General features: G+C 47.1%; 1 protein-coding gene across 2 annotated transcripts in view; it reads right to left on the bottom strand.

Annotated features, from left to right (window-relative positions):
• ABCA1 (ATP binding cassette subfamily A member 1) overlaps nucleotides 1-21,259 on the bottom strand; it is a 92,945-nt gene that overhangs the window by 12,460 nt on the left and 59,226 nt on the right. The window contains exons 9-34 of one of the 2 annotated variants that reach the window (XM_080573561.1): nucleotides 20,765-21,005; nucleotides 20,024-20,163; nucleotides 19,224-19,340; nucleotides 15,658-15,846; nucleotides 14,621-14,826; nucleotides 14,353-14,529; nucleotides 13,519-13,741; nucleotides 12,948-13,169; nucleotides 12,163-12,367; nucleotides 11,461-11,574; nucleotides 10,842-11,013; nucleotides 10,179-10,310; nucleotides 9,509-9,648; nucleotides 8,269-8,406; nucleotides 7,505-7,725; nucleotides 6,980-7,052; nucleotides 6,274-6,476; nucleotides 5,500-5,548; nucleotides 4,454-4,567; nucleotides 3,964-4,115; nucleotides 3,379-3,503; nucleotides 2,857-2,955; nucleotides 1,967-2,153; nucleotides 1,718-1,812; nucleotides 1,255-1,287; nucleotides 559-664 (exon numbers count right to left, since the gene is read on the bottom strand). In XM_080573561.1, coding sequence (XP_080429687.1) covers nucleotides 559-664; nucleotides 1,255-1,287; nucleotides 1,718-1,812; nucleotides 1,967-2,153; nucleotides 2,857-2,955; nucleotides 3,379-3,503; nucleotides 3,964-4,115; nucleotides 4,454-4,567; nucleotides 5,500-5,548; nucleotides 6,274-6,476; nucleotides 6,980-7,052; nucleotides 7,505-7,725; nucleotides 8,269-8,406; nucleotides 9,509-9,648; nucleotides 10,179-10,310; nucleotides 10,842-11,013; nucleotides 11,461-11,574; nucleotides 12,163-12,367; nucleotides 12,948-13,169; nucleotides 13,519-13,741; nucleotides 14,353-14,529; nucleotides 14,621-14,826; nucleotides 15,658-15,846; nucleotides 19,224-19,340; nucleotides 20,024-20,163; nucleotides 20,765-21,005 — 3,873 coding nt within the window. The remainder of the gene's footprint in view (nucleotides 1-558; nucleotides 665-1,254; nucleotides 1,288-1,717; nucleotides 1,813-1,966; nucleotides 2,154-2,856; nucleotides 2,956-3,378; nucleotides 3,504-3,963; nucleotides 4,116-4,453; nucleotides 4,568-5,499; nucleotides 5,549-6,273; nucleotides 6,477-6,979; nucleotides 7,053-7,504; nucleotides 7,726-8,268; nucleotides 8,407-9,508; nucleotides 9,649-10,178; nucleotides 10,311-10,841; nucleotides 11,014-11,460; nucleotides 11,575-12,162; nucleotides 12,368-12,947; nucleotides 13,170-13,518; nucleotides 13,742-14,352; nucleotides 14,530-14,620; nucleotides 14,827-15,657; nucleotides 15,847-19,223; nucleotides 19,341-20,023; nucleotides 20,164-20,764; nucleotides 21,006-21,259) is intronic. The other variant, XM_080573562.1, reaches the window with a different exon arrangement.

Below are 21,259 nucleotides of genomic sequence, written 5' to 3'. Positions count from 1 at the left end.
CTTTCCCCTCCCCCTTTTCCTTTCTGCAGTCCTACCAATAGGAGAGATCAGCCTTAGGCCTGTTTTAATATCTTTTTTTCCCAGTGACAAGTATTAAACCAGGGTTGCAGAAAATCTTCGGTGACACCACAGCCCAGGGGCAGTCTCAGAAGAAAGCAGTGGACCAGGTTCTTTTCTGAGCCAGGACAGACTCGGCACAGAAGAACTTAAGCGAGGTTTTACAGGAGCTGGCAACAGCTTGTTAATTCCCTGAGACAGCGGGCTCAGCCCTGCCACAAAACTCTCAGAGGTGGCTGTAATCCCCATTGACTTGCAGATTGTGTTGGGCAGAACCTGCATCAGCAATGAGGGCTGTGCACGTGTCAGCTGAGTGCATCCCCAAGCCTTCTGCTGCTGCCCAACACCAGCCTGGAAAACCCCAGCTCAGAGGTGATGGGAAGAAGCCACTGGAAAGCTAACATACACACTCTTCTCACTTTACAGTTTCCAAGTCATCTCCCAGATAACAGAACTCTGTTACACGAACACTATCTGGGTTTATGGGAGACAGCTACTCACCTGCGCTAGCTCCAAGATTTTCTTCACCTGCTTAATGGCATCAGTGACTTCATGGCTTGGAGGAAGCATGAGGGAACTGCTGGCTCCCAGAGAAAAGCCACCATATCTGGGCATACAGATGGAGAGTGAAGCACACATATGACTACACACCTTCAGAAAACACCAGTTCTTATTTCCCAGATGTTTCCTTTTCTCGCACTACAACCAAGGCACGTGTCCCCTCTCTTATATAAAGGGCAAACTTTGACCCTTCCACACTGCTACTTAGCCCCGCTGTCTCCCACCCCTTATTTCTGGGGTTAAATAACCAGCTTATGACTACAGTGTGCTGTTTGCAAAGACACAGACTGTGTTTAATGAATGCAGCTGTCCCCTGCGGCCTGTGCGGGCAGAGCAGGACCCATCTCTGCTTCCCCTGCTTGGAAAAACTGCACCTCCCGTGAGACAGTATTGCTGGCTGCGCCTGTGAACTTTTTCAAGCCAGTACTGCTCTCCATATAAGCCAGGCAGGTTTTCCAGCAGCGTGCTCTAGGGTTGTCCCAAGTGTATCCTTTGAAGTGTTCCCTGGACACTTGGCAGTTAAGAGCCACATACAATAAACTATGAAACTGGGTGGATCTGTCCTGAGAACCTTGGTCAACACAGTGCACAGGGGGCAGTGGAAACAAACAAACTAGAGAAAAGGTACAAACTCACCTGAACTCATTCACCCAGATCTTATTCTTTAAGCTGCAAAGACAGAAAAGAAAGCAGATGTGTTATGGAAAAAGCGGAGACAACCCCTACCAGTGCTTCAGGCACCCAGCCAGGGAAAAGGGTGCAATACCCCCTCACATCTGGCATATGATCTTTAAGGTCGCTTCCAACCCAAACCATTCAACGATTCCATGTCCCACAACTCCTCTCTAGTAAAACGCCTGGGGTTTGCACCCCATCTTTCCCATTATTTCACCCACAAGGCTCAGAACATGCCTGCCTCCCCTCCCCAGAACTGCCATGGCATCACTATAAAGCAGAAACACCTGAACTGTGGATCAGGACAGTCAGAGGAGCTAAGAGTTCGGGTTGCCAAGACCAATTTGTCTGAGCTATGCAGCATCTCATTGACAGCACATTGTGTTTGGTGGGGAGGTAAGGGACAGGGCATGTTAACAGGTACCTTTTTCCAATGATCTGCGCGTAGGTCTTCACTAGATAGTCTGATATATTGCGGCCTGTCAGATTCTGGAGGATATCAGCAGTGTCTTGTTCTCGCTGGTGTCACCGGGGAAACACAGACGAATATCCATTAGAAAACGCAAGTGCCGAGTCAGATAAACTGTGCTCAGTACTGCATACAGTAATCACACCCAGCCACTCCCCTCTCTAGGACCACCCCTCACTGCAGGACCCCTCAAATCCCTCCTACCTGTGGGGGTGGCAGCCCGCCTGCACCAGGGGGACACACAGGCAGCATCTTCTTGATCTTCTCATTGCTGCACTCGCATGACGGTGAAGGGTTCTCCATGCTCCAGTTGCCTTTCAAGATGTCCAGGACTGACTCTGGGACTGAAGCAGTGGTCCATTCCGTCTGCCCCACGGTGCAAGGAGTGTCTCTGTGTCAGGACAGAGGCAAGGCAACCGTCACCCCCTTTCCCATCATCCAGTGAAGATGAGCTGCAGTTCTTCCAGCCTAGGCACAAACCAGCCTGGACTCTGTATACCCCTTCTGCACAAGTGGCCTGGAGTCTTCAGTGATTTGCCCAAGGCCATGCAGCAAGACAGTGGCAGAGCTAGGAAATACCACCAATGCTGCCTGGCTCTCCATCCTGTCTGCTGGTGTTTGTGGGGGTGCTAACCAGGATTTTTTTAGTGCAGCTGGAAACAGAGGATGGTGTGAACAGGTACAGTCAAGAGTAGAAGGCATTCCTGCCCGTGGCAGGGGTGCTGAAATTAGATGAACTTTAAGGTCACTTCCAAGCCAAAACATTCTATGATTCTATGACTAAGTCCTTTTTTTTTTTTCCTTTTTTCTTTTGTTTTTGGTTCAGAACTGAACAGTAATTTGAGGGAGACTACAGTCTCCCTTCCAGCTTCATCAGTAAGGACTTGCATTCAGACCCTGCTCTCTTACTATGCCAGGTGCTGGCATTTTCTAGAAGGCCCTGAGCGTAAAAAAAGTTAATGTAATTACAACCCTGTTGGTTTAAATACTGCCCTGGCCATGTGTACGTATCATTCCCCGAAGCTGACTAAACTCTGCTGAGTGACCAGAAGCCAGGGCTGGGCTTCCCCTTCCCAGCACTGAGTTCTACTTACGGGATGGAGTGTCCTTGCATACAGCGTGTCCCAAAGCCAGGCTTATTGAGAAGGGCATCCAAAAGCCTCTGAGTGCCTGCGTCTTCTGGAGCATCATTGCTATGGATACAGAAGACAAACACCACTGGGTCAGTGGGATAACACACATACAGCAAAAACAGCAGCAGAGTAAGGCTGAGAACACAGTGAAAAAGCTCAGGAAAAGGATATGGGTGGAGGTTTCCCTTTGAAAAACACTTGGCCTAGGAGCACAAACACACTTCTGGTTTTCATTTATTTCTCTGCACAGCATTACTAGTCATAACACCATTCAGAAATGGATATGGCCTTGCTAGTAGTTAAGGATGGCAGTTAAAGGTTTAAAAAGAAAACACCAGCATTCCCTTCAAATGTACCCCTGAGCTAACCACAGAAAACAAATTTAAACAATCCGGTAAGGAATTCAGTACTCAGTAACTTAAGTTAGCAGAGAAGAAAACAATTTTAGGATTTAGCACTATTTCTGTGCCACAAAGAACATACCTAATAAAAGTATACTGCTCATCGTACATCCAGGGCTGCAATTCTAGGCTGGGATACTTCCCAAAGGGAGGAACGATCAGGCTGAACATGAGAGCAATACACACAAAGACAGCTGGCAGCACAATCTGAAATTGCAACAAAAGAGTGAGCATTTTTGAGGTGAATGTTCCAGTGGCATCATCAGCTCCAGGTGAGTCAACGGATCAAGACTTTTTCCAAGTTTCCCAGGAAGGTCTTTGTTAATTACCAAGGCACCTCTAGACACCAAGACAAGGCCTATCCTGACATGCAATCATGTCACTCACGAGGCATGCAGAGGACTCAGCCCCCACTTGCTTCTCTCAAGGCAGAATTTGGATTTGAATCTCATTTGCACCCTTCCTGTGCAAGAATACGTGGTAAGCACTCGGTTATCATCTACCTCCTTTCACTCGCACAAGCCCCCTTTTGCTCAGATCTGCAGAGCAGACTAGTTTGGGTGATCTGGATTCTCCTGAAGGTTCCTCTCTGCCTTCAACCCTAGACGCATCATGTGGACCAGACTTTCCCTTGATGAGGGACCTTGCACATGCTGGATGCTCTCACCTGAGCGAAGAAGCCTTTCCGGCTTCGCTTGGCAATAAGCAGCCTCTTCCACAACAGAGCCACGAACTGCTGCTGGGAGAGCTTCCAGCCCTTCATCTGGTAGGAGCCTTTCCCATCCATGCCACTGAGAAGGTCTGTCTCTCTGGATTCTGCTGGCAAGAAGCAAGAAACAATTAATTACAAGCTCACAAAGATATTCCCTGGACAATTCTGTACTGGAGAAACAAGGTGATGGCTGGATCAGTTACTCTCACGCATCAAAAAAAAAGAGAGCAACAGGTTGAGAAAGCAAGAGAAATTCACATGAACGCATTTACAACTTTATCTCTTTGAGCCTTGACAGAAGGTTGGAATAGGGTATGGATATTGCACTGCCTACTAAAGGCAAATAAGCCACTAATCCTTTGGCACTCTCAGCCTTGTAGTCTGCACAATTTATAATGTGAAAGAGTGTCCACAAGAAGAAAACAGGCTTGGGAATCTGCAATACCTGGATCTATGTCTGAATCATTAGGGTCAAATGCATCATCTTCTGTAAATGGACGAAGGCAGCTCTGTCTGTCTCCAAACGCACGCCTGTTTCTTCTGGCTGGCAGCGTCCCATCTGAAAATAATGCAGTTATGGTTAGCTGAACTGCTTCCATTGATCTCCAGCTAGCACCAGAGAAAGCAAAGCAATATCATTTTCATTTTACATGACGCCCATCGGTAAACTGAGCAGCTGAGTTGGAGTGATTCCAGTGCAGAAAAACCTAAAACCATGACTGTCACTCTGCAAGGTCATACGGTTTATGCACTATTCTGCACGTGCTGTCCTAGAAGCTTCTTCCAGTGCACTGGACATTTAATTTTAATTTTTATTTTTAATTTTTCACTTAGCCATAGAAACTGCAGGCTTCTCTCACTGAAGAAAATTCTCATTTAATGTGCACATGACACCAAGCACAATTTGCTAGCATTAGTTTATCAGGAAACACTGACAGAAGCACTTAGTGCAGTGAGCTGCTCTCAGGAAAAGAGAAAGTCAGAGGGTACTGTGGTCTGACCCTGTCAAAAGTTCTTCCTACTCCTCAGAGTAGACAGCAGTGTCACTCAACGTCACAATACACTCAGAAACTTGAAACTCTGCACTTTTCCAAAACGAGGGTGCTGTTACTGAGTAGATAGAAAGTAACAGTAAACAAGCATGCTTTAAGCATACTACGAACAGCTACTTTAGGTTATAAAAGCTCTCACCATAGAAGAGCTTGGCTTCAGCCTGAAATAGGGACAATCACACCTGGGCATATGTCACTGTGTATCTGGACACATCGCCATACACAAAGGTCACCCACCTGTCCAAGGCTAACAACTGAGAACAGGAACACTCTTCATTTGATATATCCACTACATCCTTTCTTCCCCTGGAAGCTAAGCCCTGCACTGAAACGTTACTCCTGAAACATCGAGGCTCCGTCAGCCATGTTCTTAAATAACACAAATAGGGTAACCCTCCCTGAAGTCTCCTTCGACACTTTAGGAGACAACTACACTCACCTGAGGTTTCTGCGTCCACACCACAATCATCAGCCACTTTGAGGAAGATCTGAAAGGCAATGGTAAGTGTCAGTGAAAATTAGAAGGGATGCAATATTGTGGGGACTCCTTCAGGAAATGCCACGACAGAGCCTAAGAGTGACATTTGTATCATGAGAACAGAGGATATAGGCTCTTGTCCACCGGGTGATCGGAGCATGGACTTTCTCTTAGCTTCCCCAGAAGCATAGGCTGTAATCACATAGTAGTTGTTCCCCCTTTCCAACATCAGTTCTCAGTATGTCTTAAATGAAAGTTTTTTCCTATGTCTGAGAGAAACACCTTGGTACTAAATGTATCAGAACACAATCACAAGGATCAGCCCCAAAACCCTGACAAGGACATATGGCCATAGGGTTTCTGTAAACAACAATCTCCAGTATTGAAAATGCATGTTTTCAGTTAAATGCAGCACAAAGCATCCCTAAAAACACCTCAAAGGTGTTTACACAGTCATTAGAAGCCAATCTGGGGCCATACTTCACATGACAGACATCTCAGTGAAGTGCAACTGAGTACAAAGGACCTAGCTTGCCTGTATTACATTTCCATTTTTAACACAAACACTATAATGGTATGGAAGAGAATCAATTTTGGAGAGGAGAATAGAGCTACTTGCTCCACAAGAAATAGACAAATATTTACAGGAAGAAGAGACAAGACTGCCTTGCTCTTATTTCTGACATAATTCATTTTCCCTAGTTTAAACCAAAAAAGAAGTTTTAGCTCACTCACCTCCTCCAGGGTAGTTTCAGAAATACCATAGCTGGAAATGCCAAGGTCGGAGAGACGGTCATCAATCTCATGGAACAGCTCCACAAAAGCTCCCTCTTTAGCAGCTTTGTATGGCAAGACATAGGTTAACTCATGGCCAATGTCCTCCACCAGCCTGGCCTCAGGAACATGTTTTGTAATGAGATTTGAAATTGCAGACACATCTAGATAAACCAAAGAAAAAGGTAGTATTCATCTTTTGACTTTGTTCATCATGCAGAAAAAACAGCTCAGTCTAAAATAATCCTGTTAGAAGCAAAGGAAGGAATATGGGACATCTCTGGAAAGCAGCTCATTTCCAAGGAAAATCTGACTTCCATTTATTTTTAGCAAAGACTTGGACCTAAGTCTGGTTATTCCTTTTATTTGTAGAATGTGGGAGATCTATTACATGCTACCAGCAGCTCTGCAAGTTGTATTGCTAACAGGCCTAGCAACTATATCACCTTTGGCTATTAAATCTCAAGACAACATGAACTCCAAGTGGCTCACAGGAGAAAAATGTTCCTGTATTTATGAATTTAAAAATGCTGTGTCTGTGAACTTGATAACTGTCCCAAGACTGTAGCTACACAGGGACACAAAGTTAAGGCAGTTGTTCAAGGTCAAAGTATGAGCAATGTTAGCACTGGAACTGAATGTTATATACTCTTTTTTCAAGTCTCACCTATTGTCAAGGTGTCACTTTCATGGTCACTGCCAAGGCCAGCATCAGAGCTGCTCTGGGAGACACTGTCATCCTAGTCACAAAAGAGAAGACAACCATTAAACAATGTTTAGTTAGAAAAGGGGCCTGCCCAGACGCTACACTCTTTATAACTCCAAACAGATGCTGCACCATGCTGGATACTCCACAGAGGAGTCAAAATAAAGGTGACATACCACTGCAAAGGGCTAAAATACAAGCAAGAAGTATGCAAGTATCACAGAAGGGTGCATTTAATCTATCCTGTCTCTCTCCAACCAGCTTTGGAAACAGTGGCATTGAAAGAAACTATAATAGAGGCATATATCCCATGCAACAATTTAACTAGGTGTAGTCTGCAATAGCTCCTACACAAAAGCAAGCAACCCTTCTTTTAAAGAATAAGGGATTTCTCTTCAATATATTCTGTCATGTAAAATTTTAAGTGCTGTAAGCCTAAAATGTCATGCAGGAAGAAAGAATATAAGCAGGAAGGGTCAGTTGTACCTTTTTCAGATAGGACACTGTGCTGCTGCTGTTTCGACAGGAGCTCAGAGAGGAATCCACATCCTTCTTGACCAGAGTCAAGTAATAGCCTGTTCCCAGCTGGTTCTTCAGGAAGAGAGAAGAACCAACACAGCAGAGCTTGCCATGAGAAATGATGGCAATCCGGTCCCCCAGAATGTCTGCCTCATCCATGTGGTGTGTGGAGAGAATGATAGTACGGCCTGGAAGAAAGCAAAGGAAGACACTGCATAAAACAACCACACCCAAGCTCCCAAAACAAGAAAGGCCATGATCACCTGGGTTTTTCCATGAAGTTGAATGGGAGGTTTGGACCCAGGTTGAAGCTCGTTTGAACAAGGATAGCAGTACGGAAAAGGTTAACAATTGCTGTCACAGTTATGTTCTCCCCATTCTCTGCACACCATTGCCCTGCTTAGCTGAAGTGGGTTAATTTCACGTCAGCAAGCATGGCTGCACTATGACAGGACACTGCTGCAAGAAAACGGTGAATTTTTGCCTTTACTATTCTCACAATACATCAAGGAGCTTTGTTCATGAGCTCTGATATGAATGGGATGAGAAATGAGGACAGGTGAAAGATCAGAACACGCTTGTCCCACATGCTCTTTGTTCCTTCCTCAGTGCAGGCAACAATAGAGTTGCAAAGACGCATTGCTATTTTGGGAACAGTCACGAATCAGAGATTGATTTTCTTTTGCTTTCCATGACACATTTCATCGGGAGTACAGAAAAAGACCACCTACCTTGCCGATATTTCAGAAGCAGTTCCCATATCCCTCTGCGGGAATAAGGATCCACCCCAGCTGTGGGTTCATCCAGAATGACAACCTTGGAGCCACCCACAAAGGCTAAGGCAACTGAGAGCTTCCTCTGCATGCCACCTGACAGGTACAAGAAAGAGGAATTCAGGCTGACACAGAGAGCATGAGAACAACAACAAACCAACACAGCAGAAACTGAGCTCTCCAAGAGAAAGCAGAATTGAATACTGAGAAGACAGTGCTGCTACTGTTTCAGGCTTTCTGGGTCCCATAAACTGCAGGACAGGGGATAATTCATAGGGATGGTTTTCCCCCAGCGCTGCCCAATTCTTCTTCTACAGCAAACCACATCTTGCAACCCCCTCTATAAGTGAATTACATGTATCTTTGCTACATCAGCAGTAGCAAATTTCCTGCTTGGAGGCTTAACCGTGTTTGAGGATACGCAGCACAGGTCTTTAGAAGCCTGAGCTACAGCAGTAGGTCCCCAAGAGACTCCTCTCCTGTGTAAGTGCATCAGAGGCAGCAGTGAGGAATTACTATATACCCTTCAACCTCTCTTATGTTACACTCCTCTCAGTGAAGCCAACCTGAGGCCATCTACACTCCCTTTCCGAGGACAAATGTGCAGTCTGTGAACATGTTGACTCCGAGACAAAGCAGTCTCAGTCCTCAAGTATCTGGTACAGAATGATACAGGAATCCTGGCATCCTGGAACAAAGGGGAAGGACGCTCCAGGATGTCAACTGAAGAACTGTAAGTTGATATAAAAAGGGCACGTGCTGTTCACAAACAGCACATGACTTGGAGGTTAGGTTATGGTCCGAGCCACCCTCACCTAACCCCATAAAACCCAAACATACTAGTTAAGCACTTGGAGAACAAATATCACATGTAGCTTTATCACAGGTACGCAAATTCCATGGCTAGAGTGGATGCCTGTGTCGTGATGGAAACAAGTACAAAATACTCATAGAAAGTGATTGACTTTTTATGGTATCAGCATGAAATACTGTAAGATTGTTATGTTTCCTAATATAGATGATAATTAGGTACTTAGTAAATAACTAATATTTTAAGTTTCAAGTTGTGTGGTAGCCTGTGAAGGATCCAGCCTTAACTGGAAGATCCAGACGAGATCTGCGATGCATCCTCTGCCAAGCTCTGCTGAGAGGGAGGGCTGAGGGAGCTACTCAGAAATGTAAAAGCTGCTGAACCTACCAGAGAGTTTGCTTGTCCTGGCTTTCAGTTTGTGAGGCAAACCAACATCCATTGCCATCTGCTCCATTTCCTCTTTCACCTGCTTTTCCGGCAGCCCTTTGAGCCGAGCATAGAACCAGATGTGCTCCTCCACAGTGAGCCTAGGGAACAAGAACAAACTCAGGGCACAGCTGAGAGCACCATGCTGGGATACATCCCTTGCATTAGTGTTACAGCAAGCGCATGTGTTTGCTTGGGAAAACATCTCTTAAGGCCGACGTTTTAGACAGCAGCTACAGATTGAGTGTGCTCAGCTCGGGCCTGATTTCAGAGTGTGGCTGATCAGCACCGACGCAAATAATCCTCCTTTAGAGGAGCTTGACAATGCTTAACCATAACACCCCAAACCAGTAGGCACTGTGGAAACATTTAGCCTCAGCAAGTTTAGTGTAACAGATTTCCTCAGAGAGGACAAAGATGAAAGTGTAGGCTCTTGCTGATAACACATAAGCATGCATGAACACACTAATAACCAGAATGTCCTTGTACCACTCTCACACCATCCGGCTGTCTGTCACCATCCACACAGCTGAAGATACATCCATCCTAGCTGAAAGCACAACAGTGTTTCAAAAGGAACCCGAACACCAGATGGATAACAATAGCCCTGCATCTCAGGGATGCTACTCACAAGTCAAACAGCACATTGTGCTGTGGACAGACACCCAGGTTTTGCCTGATGGTGCTGAGCTCGGAGCGGATGTCTTTGCCCAGGATGAAAGCAGTGCCCGAGGTTGGAGGGAACAAGCCAGTCAAGATGGACCTGAAGAACAAACGAAACAGATATGCAGGTTCTACCACTAATGAGTGGCTGCTGTACATGCTAGGATGGATCAATGAAGAGCGGGTGAAAGCCCTTGGGAGCTCCCACATTAGGGAAGTAGTCTGACAAACATCTCACTAATGGATGAAGAATTGGCTCCAGTGGTTTTAACACAGTGATCAAAGCACACCCACATGACATTGCTTGAAGGAAATATCTTCTCCTCTAAAAGCTTCCCATCCTTTCAAGCTCAACTCACTTCCTTATAAGTCAGAATCACAAATGGGATTACTAAAAATATGCTGCCAGTAGATGCATTCAGTCACAGTCTGAACTCCCTCCATTTTCAGTCCCCTTTATCTGTGCATCTTCTGAGGTAGATGGAGTAAATGAACAAAGCTGCACTGAAATCAGTGGAGCACCACCAGCAGAGCCCCATTGCAGTTGTACAGCCACCTGCACCATATTGATAGGTACAGCAGTATTCAGAGCCACTTCCCCCACTTCCCAAAAGTATTATGTTGACCTTACATGGTAGTGGTTTTTCCTGCTCCATTGTGTCCCAGAAAGGATGTGATCTGCCCTTCATAGAAGTTCAGTGTGAGACCATCTACAGCAACTTTCTTGCCATCACGATAAACCTTTACCAGGTTCTGGATGGAAACACCAAGGCTCAGATGCACAGGCTCTTCCTCCTTGCAGACTGGAAGGAAAGCAGAGCAAAGTAGAGGCAGATTATTTAACTGTGTGAGAACTCTAACAACACATTCCTCCAAATTTGTGGAGATCCATGGATAAATGAGCTATACAAATAACTGGCCACATTTCTTTCCTAGTGACAGGAACCTTCCATAGAGATTGCCCTTTAGCTCTCTTCACTCTCGTGGCTTCATCTGGAGGTTAGAAATCTACAGTGTCACCAGGCTCAGCAAAAATGAGAGAAATTCTCAACTCACGGCTGATGTACCCTTCTGGATAAGTACCTTGGGTTTACCTAGACACACACAGCTGATCAGTCTACCCAAACTGAGAACAAATGGAAGACCAATTTCACCTCACCCATGCAGTCCTGCTGCCTGTGAACTCCGCTTTCAAAGAGGGAGACCCCAACACTGCACTGCAGAAGGGCTCCTTTATTTCCAACACTTACCTTCTGAAGGCCCCTTCTGGTCAGGATGAAGGGGCTGCCTGTCCTGTTGTTCTTCACCAAACCAATAGGACTTTGTGAAAGGAAAGTACCAGGGTCTGGGAATTCCATACTGGCCTAAAGAGAAAAAAATAAAAATAAAAAAAATAAACAAACAAACAAAAAAAATTACGTGAGCCCAACTGCAGCAGACCATTTTCCCAAGGTAGCTTTCATAACACAAAGGGAAGTATTTTACCCCTGTAGTAAGCCTCTAGGATAGGCAGGACTAAGAAGATCTTTACTGATGAAGACACTGCCAGTCTTCAGGGTAAGAACAATCTCTTTTCTAAAATTCCATTTTAGGGTTAGAGTTCCTATGCCGAAAGGCATTAAGCATCCACATGTGGTACTGATATTCTCAATGCCTCCCATTCAGTACGGTCTGTGGAATTAGCAGTCCAGAGAAGGGAACAGCTGAAGTGCACCAAAGCTTCTGGGGCTACCTTAGCCACCACCACAATGGGGCACTGCCCTTGTGCTGGGAAACATTCACTGCTAATAGCCACAACAGCCTCCCTGTAATGCTGGTATGGAGTATTCCTCCATGACTTTTCTGCAGCTCTTCTTAAAAATGGGCCCATTTTGCACTGTGTGAAAGGAGTAAGGCAAGAGGATCCATGTGAAAGTGTGAAGGTATGACCCTCATACAGAAGCAGACCTCACCTGGGAAGACAGACTCGATGTACCAGGTCATGACTCCATACAGGAACGTGTCAAACAACATCATGACGGCAGATGTGGTGATGCTAAAGCCATCTTCTTCCAGTGGGCTCTCAAAGAAGTTGTCCCATTGAACACCGACTCCCTGCTCTTCAAACAGTGCAAAGTACTCGCAGCCAAAGCCAAAAGCTACTGGAGACAACAGGCTCTGCAAACCGGAGGCATGAACACATATCAAGTTTTTCACAACTACTCAGCTCTGGGCAGCTCGGCTTTAATGCAAGGCTAAGGCAACCTAGTTCAGAGACCTTGCAGGAAAAGTTAAAGGTCCAAGGAGCATGACCAGATCTGCAGAGAGGGAGTGGCACACACCATTTTAGTTACATTCAAACAAGTAAAGCCTGCAATCTCTGCTGGCCCACCACCCAGAAATCAGTTTACTTCCCTATTCCTTCCATTATTCTTTGGACTTTTATGTGAGGGAAGACACCACTAGGACACCTTTTCCAGGCATATGAGAAGTCCTATGGAGGAGAAAGTCAAATGGTTCCTACAGCCCTGCACATCTGGTGGTACAGCACCACAGCATACAAAGATGAAAAGAGCTTCATGTAGCTGAATTACTCCTCCTACCAAAGCCAACAAAAGCTCAGCCCTAGTAGCTTCTTACGCTGGAAATTTATCCTCTCATTGTCCCCTCCCTGCTAATTATCAGTGTCCAGCTAGAGTGCTGTTGGGTTTCATAGCAGTGGAGGCCCGGTTCCCCAGACAGTATCCTTGAGACTTACCGCAAAGATCTTGAGTGAGAAGCTGACATAGTCCTGCCAGGCAACACACAGCACATAGGGTAGGTACAGTGTGAAATACACAATACCCCCACAGGCAGCTGCCAGGTTGGCCCTGGAGAACACGGTACTGATGAGGAAGCACTGGAGGATGGTCACAACGGCGAAGATCGAGAGGAAAACAAACACCACACTCGGGTCGCTATAAGGTAGCAGATTCCCCATCTAGAAAGTGAACAACAGGCACATCAAGCTTTGAAGGGGCTCTCTAAAATGGCTCTAGTAGAAGCAGATTCTCAGCGATGCTGCTGAGGGGACACTGGGCTGGCTGCGATTTGCACAGCAGCATTCCCAGAAGTGAGGTGGTACCAGAGGTACATTTTGAAGGGCACTGAACCTATCACAGCACCTCCTGCTGTTTTCAGCAATTCATCTCTGTTTTGTTTCCAAAACCCTGCTCCCAAAGAGCTTCTGATCAGCCAACAACCACTACCTCCTTCCCAGCGTGCCAGTGCAGGCCACTACACATCAAACCTCTGGATTCTGCTGCCACAGACCAAACCAGTAAGCTCACCTTGAGGATCAGCACCAGCAGACCTGCACTCATCAGGAGAGGAATGAGGCTGCTAATGAACCAGCTTAGCCAAAGGATGCCATTGTCAAGGCCCATAATCCTCATTGTCTCCTTCAGCCGGGCTTCCTTCTCATACACGATGCCCTTAATTATCACAGCCACTGAGTAGATCCAGGCTAGAGTCATGAAGAGAGGCATGGAGCGACTCATGACGCGCAGAAATCTGAGAGCAGGAAGAAAAGGGACAGAAGAACAAAGTGAGAAACATTAGTGTGACTTTGGCTACCGCTCAACGGCTAGCAGAGCATGGTGGCGGCTAAGGCTTCGCTGCACAAAGCAGCCCAAGTGCAAACCATGACACAGCATCAGTGTCTCACCACAGGGTGAGGCTGATGGGTCTAAAGCACATCACCAGCCCTGAGAGGGAGCTGGAGTTCTTGCTCAACTGAAGAGTAGGTGCAAAGAGCTGTTTTTCCTGGGGACTGCTCTCAGCTGTTCTCCTTCCTCTCTCTTGTGCTAAGGTCTCTGCTTTTTTTCCCAGTGCTAGTTTTGCCTGTATCAGGTTTGGGGATATTGGCACTTCTCAGGAATGCACTCCTGCTACCATCTACTCTGCATGTGGAAGTCCTGTACAGATTTGGGAAGGGTTCCACAAGTCATTACATATCCTAAATTACATACATGAGCCCTAATTCAGAGAATAGGGAGGCTAACGAGATCTGCTCCCACACTGACAATAGGGACACAGTAAGCCAATGCCTGAGGAGCTAGAAAAGCCCATGCCTCCTAAAACAGAATGCTCCTGGTAGCTTTTGAAGCAGCCTGTATACGTACATGTCATCCACATAACACGGGTAGGGCATCTGCTGCACATAAACTCCCGTCTTCTTCTCTGTGCCTGTTTGCACCCTGATGATGGCCTGTTCTACAACATCCTGCAGGTAGGCAAAGCCACCCCAAACATAGCGCATGTCCTCAAAGGGGTCAGCACGGGGACCAGGATCCCAGTACCTGCCAAGGGAACAAGACGTTTCTGTTAGAAATCCTCAGTCAGCTCAACCCCAGTAAGAAATTGTTCATAAGGCAGTACGTCAGGCCTCACCCATCCTTGATCTTGTTGGTCCTTTCCACGTTGTCAATGTCCATCCGTATCTTGTATTTCACATGTTGAGGGAGCTCTGTGCTGTTAGGAGCTATTTCAGTGAAGACAATACCAGCCCAGAACCTCCTTTCATCCAGAAGCTCCAAGGACTTGTTTATAAGACGGACTTCTGTGGACACAGGCTCCAGTTTGTCCAAGTTGACACACTAGACAGGGACAGATTTGGAAGTGTTTATGGGATCAGATCAAACCAGAACACACTTTAAGTTCAGGAGGGACAAAAAAGGATAACTCTACAATACTAATGTCAGGCCCATGAAAAGGCTGTAGCACTCGGATACTTTGCAATGGCTCACAGTAGCCCAGCAAGTTGCTAGAGATGTCTTTTTTTTTTTTTCCAGCTTACTGGTTATCTGCAAGACAAACAGGTGTCCCTGAGAAATAACCCAAAGGTATTTTCTGTACAAGAGGTTAGGAAGCATTGCAGTGGTAGTTATAGGATTCCATCCAAGCATCGATTTTTATAGATGACGTTTTATTTTTGCTGTTACCAACAAGCTAGGTCTGACTGAAAGCCTCCAAAAGGCCAAGACCTGCTTTTGTTTGCACTCATCTGCCAAGATAAGTGAGTAACACGTAGAACAAGTTTCATTATTTGCTTCATCTTTCTCAGCTTAAAGAAGCTGCTAGCTTCACTGCTATCCTCAGCTAAAACCCCAAACAGAAATATGAGCTGCGACATGGCTGCAGTGAGCAGCCACTTTCAGTCGCCCAGTAACAACAGGGTGAGAAACCACATGCAATGGCCAAAGCAAGAGCTTCAAGAACAAGGCCTACAGTTAGGTTCCCACATCTATATTTAGATTCCCGAATAAATAGCATTTTCTAACATACTTTGCACTCAACCCCACCAAAGCGTGGTAATTCACAGAACAGGGACTGAAGAACATTGACCTTCCCTTCCCAGGAACCATGTGAGTGGAGTCCAAGTTGCTGCTGTCCCCCAGCTCCCTGCCCACACTATAGCATGATCTCACCTCCATGAAGCGGGAGATGGTCTGAATAGCCCTGTCTGTCTCATTGAAGGCATCCATCCAGGTGTACACCGACCCGTTATCTGTCTCAAACTCCTCCGGATGCTTTGAGAGGAAGCGGGCAATGTCCTCCACCGTCCAGTTGGAAGCTGGCAAGTGCAGGTCCCAGAGAGTTTTGCCTTTCAGCAGCGTCTGTGGATATTTTAATCAAAGAGGAAATAGTTACATTGAGAATTGCTGTTGGATCACCCCCTTGTCATGAAAATTAGCATTACTGGGGAAAACATCTTTAAAATGCACTGATGGAAGCACTGATGTTAAACCAGAGCTCCCTTCGAGACCCTCAACCACCTGCACACAAGGCAGCTGCAGGATGGGTATGATGCCCGTGTTTCAGGTGGCAGCGAGCAGCGGCCCTCCATAAATGTTCACCTCCAGCACCAGCCACCTCCAAGCCCCAGCCACTTCGCCTGGCTGTCAGGAGGTCTCATCTCTGTCGTCTGCTGCCGAGTGCCAAGCAAGTCGCTTTGTCTCCCTGCGCCGATGCTCCCTCTGCCACTCACACCCTCTTTTAACTGTGCGAGTCGTATTTCCCCAGGGAGAAGCACTCTGCCCTACTGAGAAGCTCAGCCTGGGGGTGCTCCTGACAGCTCTGGGCACCTCTCCTACCGAAATGACGCACGTCTCCCAGCGCAGCAGCTGTGCTATCGGGCACACTTCGCAGGCGGGCTTGCTGTCTCCTTGTCCTGCCACATCTTTTCCGTGGAGAGGGCAGCAGAGAGCCACGCACAGCCCTGCACCTTGGGAAAACTCAGCAAGTGCTGCCCAGCCCCGGCTCAGCCCTAGATGGCAGCCACGAACCGGACTCCTCGGGCAGGAGAGAGCTGAAGAAGACAACAAAACCCATCCGCGCCTTCCCTCCTTCCCCACAAACCAAGGGGTTTTACACCAGCAAGACACGGAGCAGGAAGAAACGTGCTCAGAAGAAATGCATCTGGCTCGGAACAAGTCTCTGCTCCCCGCTGGGATGGAGAGGGGGTAAGGCGCAGCCAGAGGCTGAGTTCTCCAGGTAATAAACAGAAATACCAGCACCAAAAGCCGGGTGGCTTTGTTATGTGCTTTTTTGTTGTGTCACTGGGGCTGGCTGAAACAGCCTTGTACAGCAATGATGTCCTGCCTCTCTGCTCTCCCACCGGAGACAGTGCTGTTTTCACGCGGCTTAGCTCCAAGCTGTTGGAGGGTGGGCTGTGGACCCACTAGGTATATCTGCAACACTCTGCACAAGGGCAGTCCGGGTAGGAGCACCTGGACCAATACACATGTTGACTGAGCAGAACTGAGATCTGTGGGCAGTAATGTAAGGGCAGGTAGGAAGGCAGCATTAATTGTAAGAGATACAGCTAACCTGAAGGGGAGGAAAAAACAGCCAGCACAAGAGAGAAAACTAAAAATCATAACCAATAAAAACAGGAAATGGAATTTCTGCCAGAACAAAGAATGAAGCTGAGAGGTGCAGAGAGGAGCGTCCCCATGTGCAGCTGTTAGCAACAAACCCGAAAGCAACGGGTCACATGAGTTACAAAAACAGAATCACAAACTGGGAGAACAGAACAAGACAAGCTGACAAAGGAGAACGTGCAAAAGGGAAATCCGAACAAACAGGGATCGGCTGCACGATGCTGCCTTTGCGCGCTCGGTCTCCCAAGGCTGGCCACCCCACCCTCGCTTGCAGGAAGGGCACCACGCCTGCAGGCACGGGGCTCAGCCTCATCACGTCCAGCAGCAGCATTAACAGACAGTGACTCGTGGGGGCACGTCTCGTCCTCCCCGGAGTTAGGAGCTGCGTTAGCATCAGGCTGCAAGTGCCAGCAGTGAGTGAGAAAAGCAGTTTTCCTCTACCGCAGAAGGAAATACACCAAACATGTTCCACACCAAAGGATGCTGGGAGGTGACAACCTGTCTCCCGACAGCACAGCAGTCTCAGGGACTTGAAAACAGCAGAGTAGAACAGCCCCAAACAGGCAGCTGTATGTTTTAGCCTACCGCTGTGAGCTGCGCGGCATTGCTAAGCCCAACAGGATGCTGCCTGAGAGCTGCCCAGGTGTTCACAATGCAGTACTGCTGCGAGCATGAACCGCTGCAGGTGACCGCAAAGGAACTTCTGCTACTGCACCAGTACGGGGGAAGAGACCACACTGTTGGGAAGATCAAGAAGTAAACACCAGAGCCAGCAGAGTTAACAGGATGCATAAAATAAAGAATCAGTAAAGCCTAGGGCTCATTTAAGAACAAAAGCAAACAAAACAAGCCAGCAACATTCACCTTTCAAAAGACACAACTGCAAACCAAACCAATAGCCAAATCCTGGCTTTGTCAGCACTCCCTGCAGCAAACAGTTCAATTTACAATTGGTGGGCCTGATTCTCATCTCTCTGCTGCCAGTATCTGCAGAAGTAATTTTAATAAAGCCAACAGAGGCACAGGAGTAATAAAAATGATGTCTTCATCCTCTCTGGTATGTCGTGTTCTTGGGAAGTGCAACAGGATAGGTCAGGGACTGTTCTGCACATCATTGCATTTGGATCAACAAGGAATGAACTTCAAGGCTTAACAAACCCAGGGAGATCTCTGTGTAACACCCGTGCTATGACACCGACCCAGCTGCCAGCAGGAAAAGCTCCTCTGCAACTGATTTTCTGTTGTGCTGTTACAATTTTACATCACTGTGTTTCCAAAGACATCAGTGCAGAGGTGCAAGACCCACCCCTGAACTACACCTGAGGGAAGCAAAGTGAACTAAACCTCTTGTACTTTTAATAAGCAGATAATGCCTGAGTAATGCAGGTCTTACACTGGGCACAATGCTCTGGGGAGCCAACAGAATAGCACAGTGTGTCAAATCCAAACAAGGCTCCCAACCCTTTCTTCATGGTCTCGTACGCATAACGTGTTATGAAGTGATCAGCTGCAGGGTGATGTTCCCTCTTCCCCCAAAAATACTCAACTATTACTAAATTACGCATACCATACAAGCCAAAATTAAGTTTTTACAAGGTTTGTGCCAGGTGACCACCAGGCATCTAGGTTTAGCTCTAACACAATAACCATTTAAATCTTACTGTACTCAATGGGGCCTGAGGCCACCTGGCACGTTCCAGGATCTGGTCTAGGTATATGGTGGCTCACGAAAGCGGCTGCTCCAGAGAGCACTTTCACAGAGCAGTGCACAGCACAGGCAGCTGAATATGTCACCAACGCCACAAAAATACCACCAGCCAGGTATTTGTACAGAATTAGGGCAACGGCGTGGAAGAAGTGGCACACTTTCCCGCAGAGGTAGATTAGAAGCAGCTGACAAACACGGTCTGCTCCTGTTCATGGCAGGATGTTACATGAAGGAGCGTCCAGCACAATGCAAGACTGGTACAACCACAACATGTTTCAAAAAGGGGGTCACATCCATACTATTTATCTGCCCAGACTAGCCCTGAAGCACTATCTAAAACAAGTCTTTCATGACTTATCGCAGAAGACGATGGTAGTGGTTCTGGCAAGAACAGCATACTGACCCGAATCAGATCCATTTCCTGACTGCTTTCCATAAACGTCCAGATCTTCGGGCTTATCTCCTCCCACATCCCCCCAAGGTCACGAAACACACCCAGCTCCTGGAATGTCCTGTTCACCTGTCGGCAAAGAGAGGAGGAAGGTTATTCCCAAAACCTGGCTCAGATCCACTGTGGGCTGAGAGGGTGCATTGACCTGTCAAGTGAAGTACTGAGCATTGCTTATATTCAAACAGCAACAGCTTCCGCAAGGACAGGAGTAAGGAAAGGCATGTGCATATGGAAGGAAAATTAGAAGAGGGAGTGAGGATGGCTGTGGCTGAGTGGGGCCTACTCAGAGAACTGCCCTTAAGGCTTGGTGGAATTTGGAGATGAAGGGCACGCAGAGGCAGCCCCTCCCCATGTGTTAGAAGAGTCTACTGAGGGGAACTAGAGAGCACATTAGGTAAGCTGCTATCAGAAATGGTTAAGGATCAGCTGACCAGCCTGCAGTGGGGGAGAGGAAAGACACCTGAAGGCATATCAAGGTCTTTCCCAGTCCCATATCCCACATCAGAGCTGCAAATACTGTGGGTAATCATAAAGCACCACCACAAATGTCTCCAGCAAGGTGTAGAAATGGAGTTCAGACTGGCCTTTTCTCTTTGAGCCTTTGGCATGGGAAGTGAGCGACTATGGAGGCTGTGCTTTGTGGACAATCATTTCTAGGCTTGCATTTGGACCCAATTTAACACAGAGAAGCTTAGCTGTAAAGCCAGAGCACATACCTCACACTGCATATCAGAGGATAGGGTTAGAGTTACCTCAGTCATGACCTTCCTTATGGCTGGTGTGTCTGGAGTGTACAAGACCTTCCCAATCAGCAAGGGTTTCAAAGCCCTCCAAATAATTCTGGAAAGCGGGCTGGATTCCAGGTTCTTCATCAGCTCATTGCAGTAGGGTGCTGAGGAGGAGAGGACAGGGTGAGTGGCTGAATAGCAGTGTGACAACTGCAAAGGCACATGACCCATTCGCATGCACTTTAAGGACGGTCACAGCTGAAAGCAGAGCAGCTGTCACAAAACAAAAACCCTCCTCTGCTGCAAAGCTCCACAAAATGCCCTTTTCAGCCTGAGCCTTCACCGTCTGCCCAGCAAGCATGGAATACCTGCACAGCTTCCAGCATTAATGGGATATTCTATGATTAACAGTCACACTTATCTGCACAGCCCATGCAACCCACTGCATGCCAAAATTTGCACGGAAAAGGCCAGATTTCCAAGGACTGCACATGACGGTGCTCTCCATGCCCTTCAAGGATGTCCACATAGCCTTCAGTGGACCTTCTGCATGAGGCCCATGGGAATCCCTTGCATCTTGACACCCTCGCTGGCCCTAAAGGCACATGCAGGAGGCAGCAGATGGCTGTTCAGACAGCATGTGTGTGCTTTTCTGAAACAGTAGTAGGTATGCTGATCCTCAGGACCACTTTCATCCGTGGAATACAGCAGCCATTACAGCCATGCAGTGGATGGGACCTTAGACCACGACAGGGTTACACTTACTTGTGGAGTTATCATAGAAGTTGGTTACATCATCTTCAGTGTTGTTGCCTCCGAACAGTGCTTTGTAATTGTTGTCCTCATACCAGTTGAGGGATTTGATTTTGAGCCCTCCACCTTCGGGATGGCCACACACAATACGTGACACAGCCTGGTAGATCTGTGTAGAGGAGTTTGATGCATTCACATTGGTCAAGAACATCACCTCTTGCCTCATGTCGCTCCAGCTCTTCATGCTCAGCAACTGGAGGGGAGTGGGAGAAGAATGGAGACAAGGGTAGGAACCAGATTAGTGAAGGGAAAAGATCCTGCCATTCTCCTTCAAACCACACATCTGTTTTCAGACAGATGAGAATCCCACTGGATGCACAACTAACAGGAGAGACCAGGGGAAGTGTGTTTCCCCACACCACTGTGGGAAAACGTAGAGACCACGTACTTATCGTGCTCTTATTCTAAGTTTTCTCCTTCAGTGTTGTGGTGGTTCCTGCCTTTCCT

The sequence above is a fragment of the Anser brachyrhynchus genome (genome assembly GCF_964034855.1).
Source record: "Anser brachyrhynchus genome assembly, chromosome: Z".
In the NCBI taxonomy this organism is placed as follows: domain Eukaryota; kingdom Metazoa; phylum Chordata; class Aves; order Anseriformes; family Anatidae; genus Anser; species Anser brachyrhynchus.
Note: the sequence above shows the minus strand (reverse complement) of the source record. Positions and strands in the feature narration are given on the sequence as shown.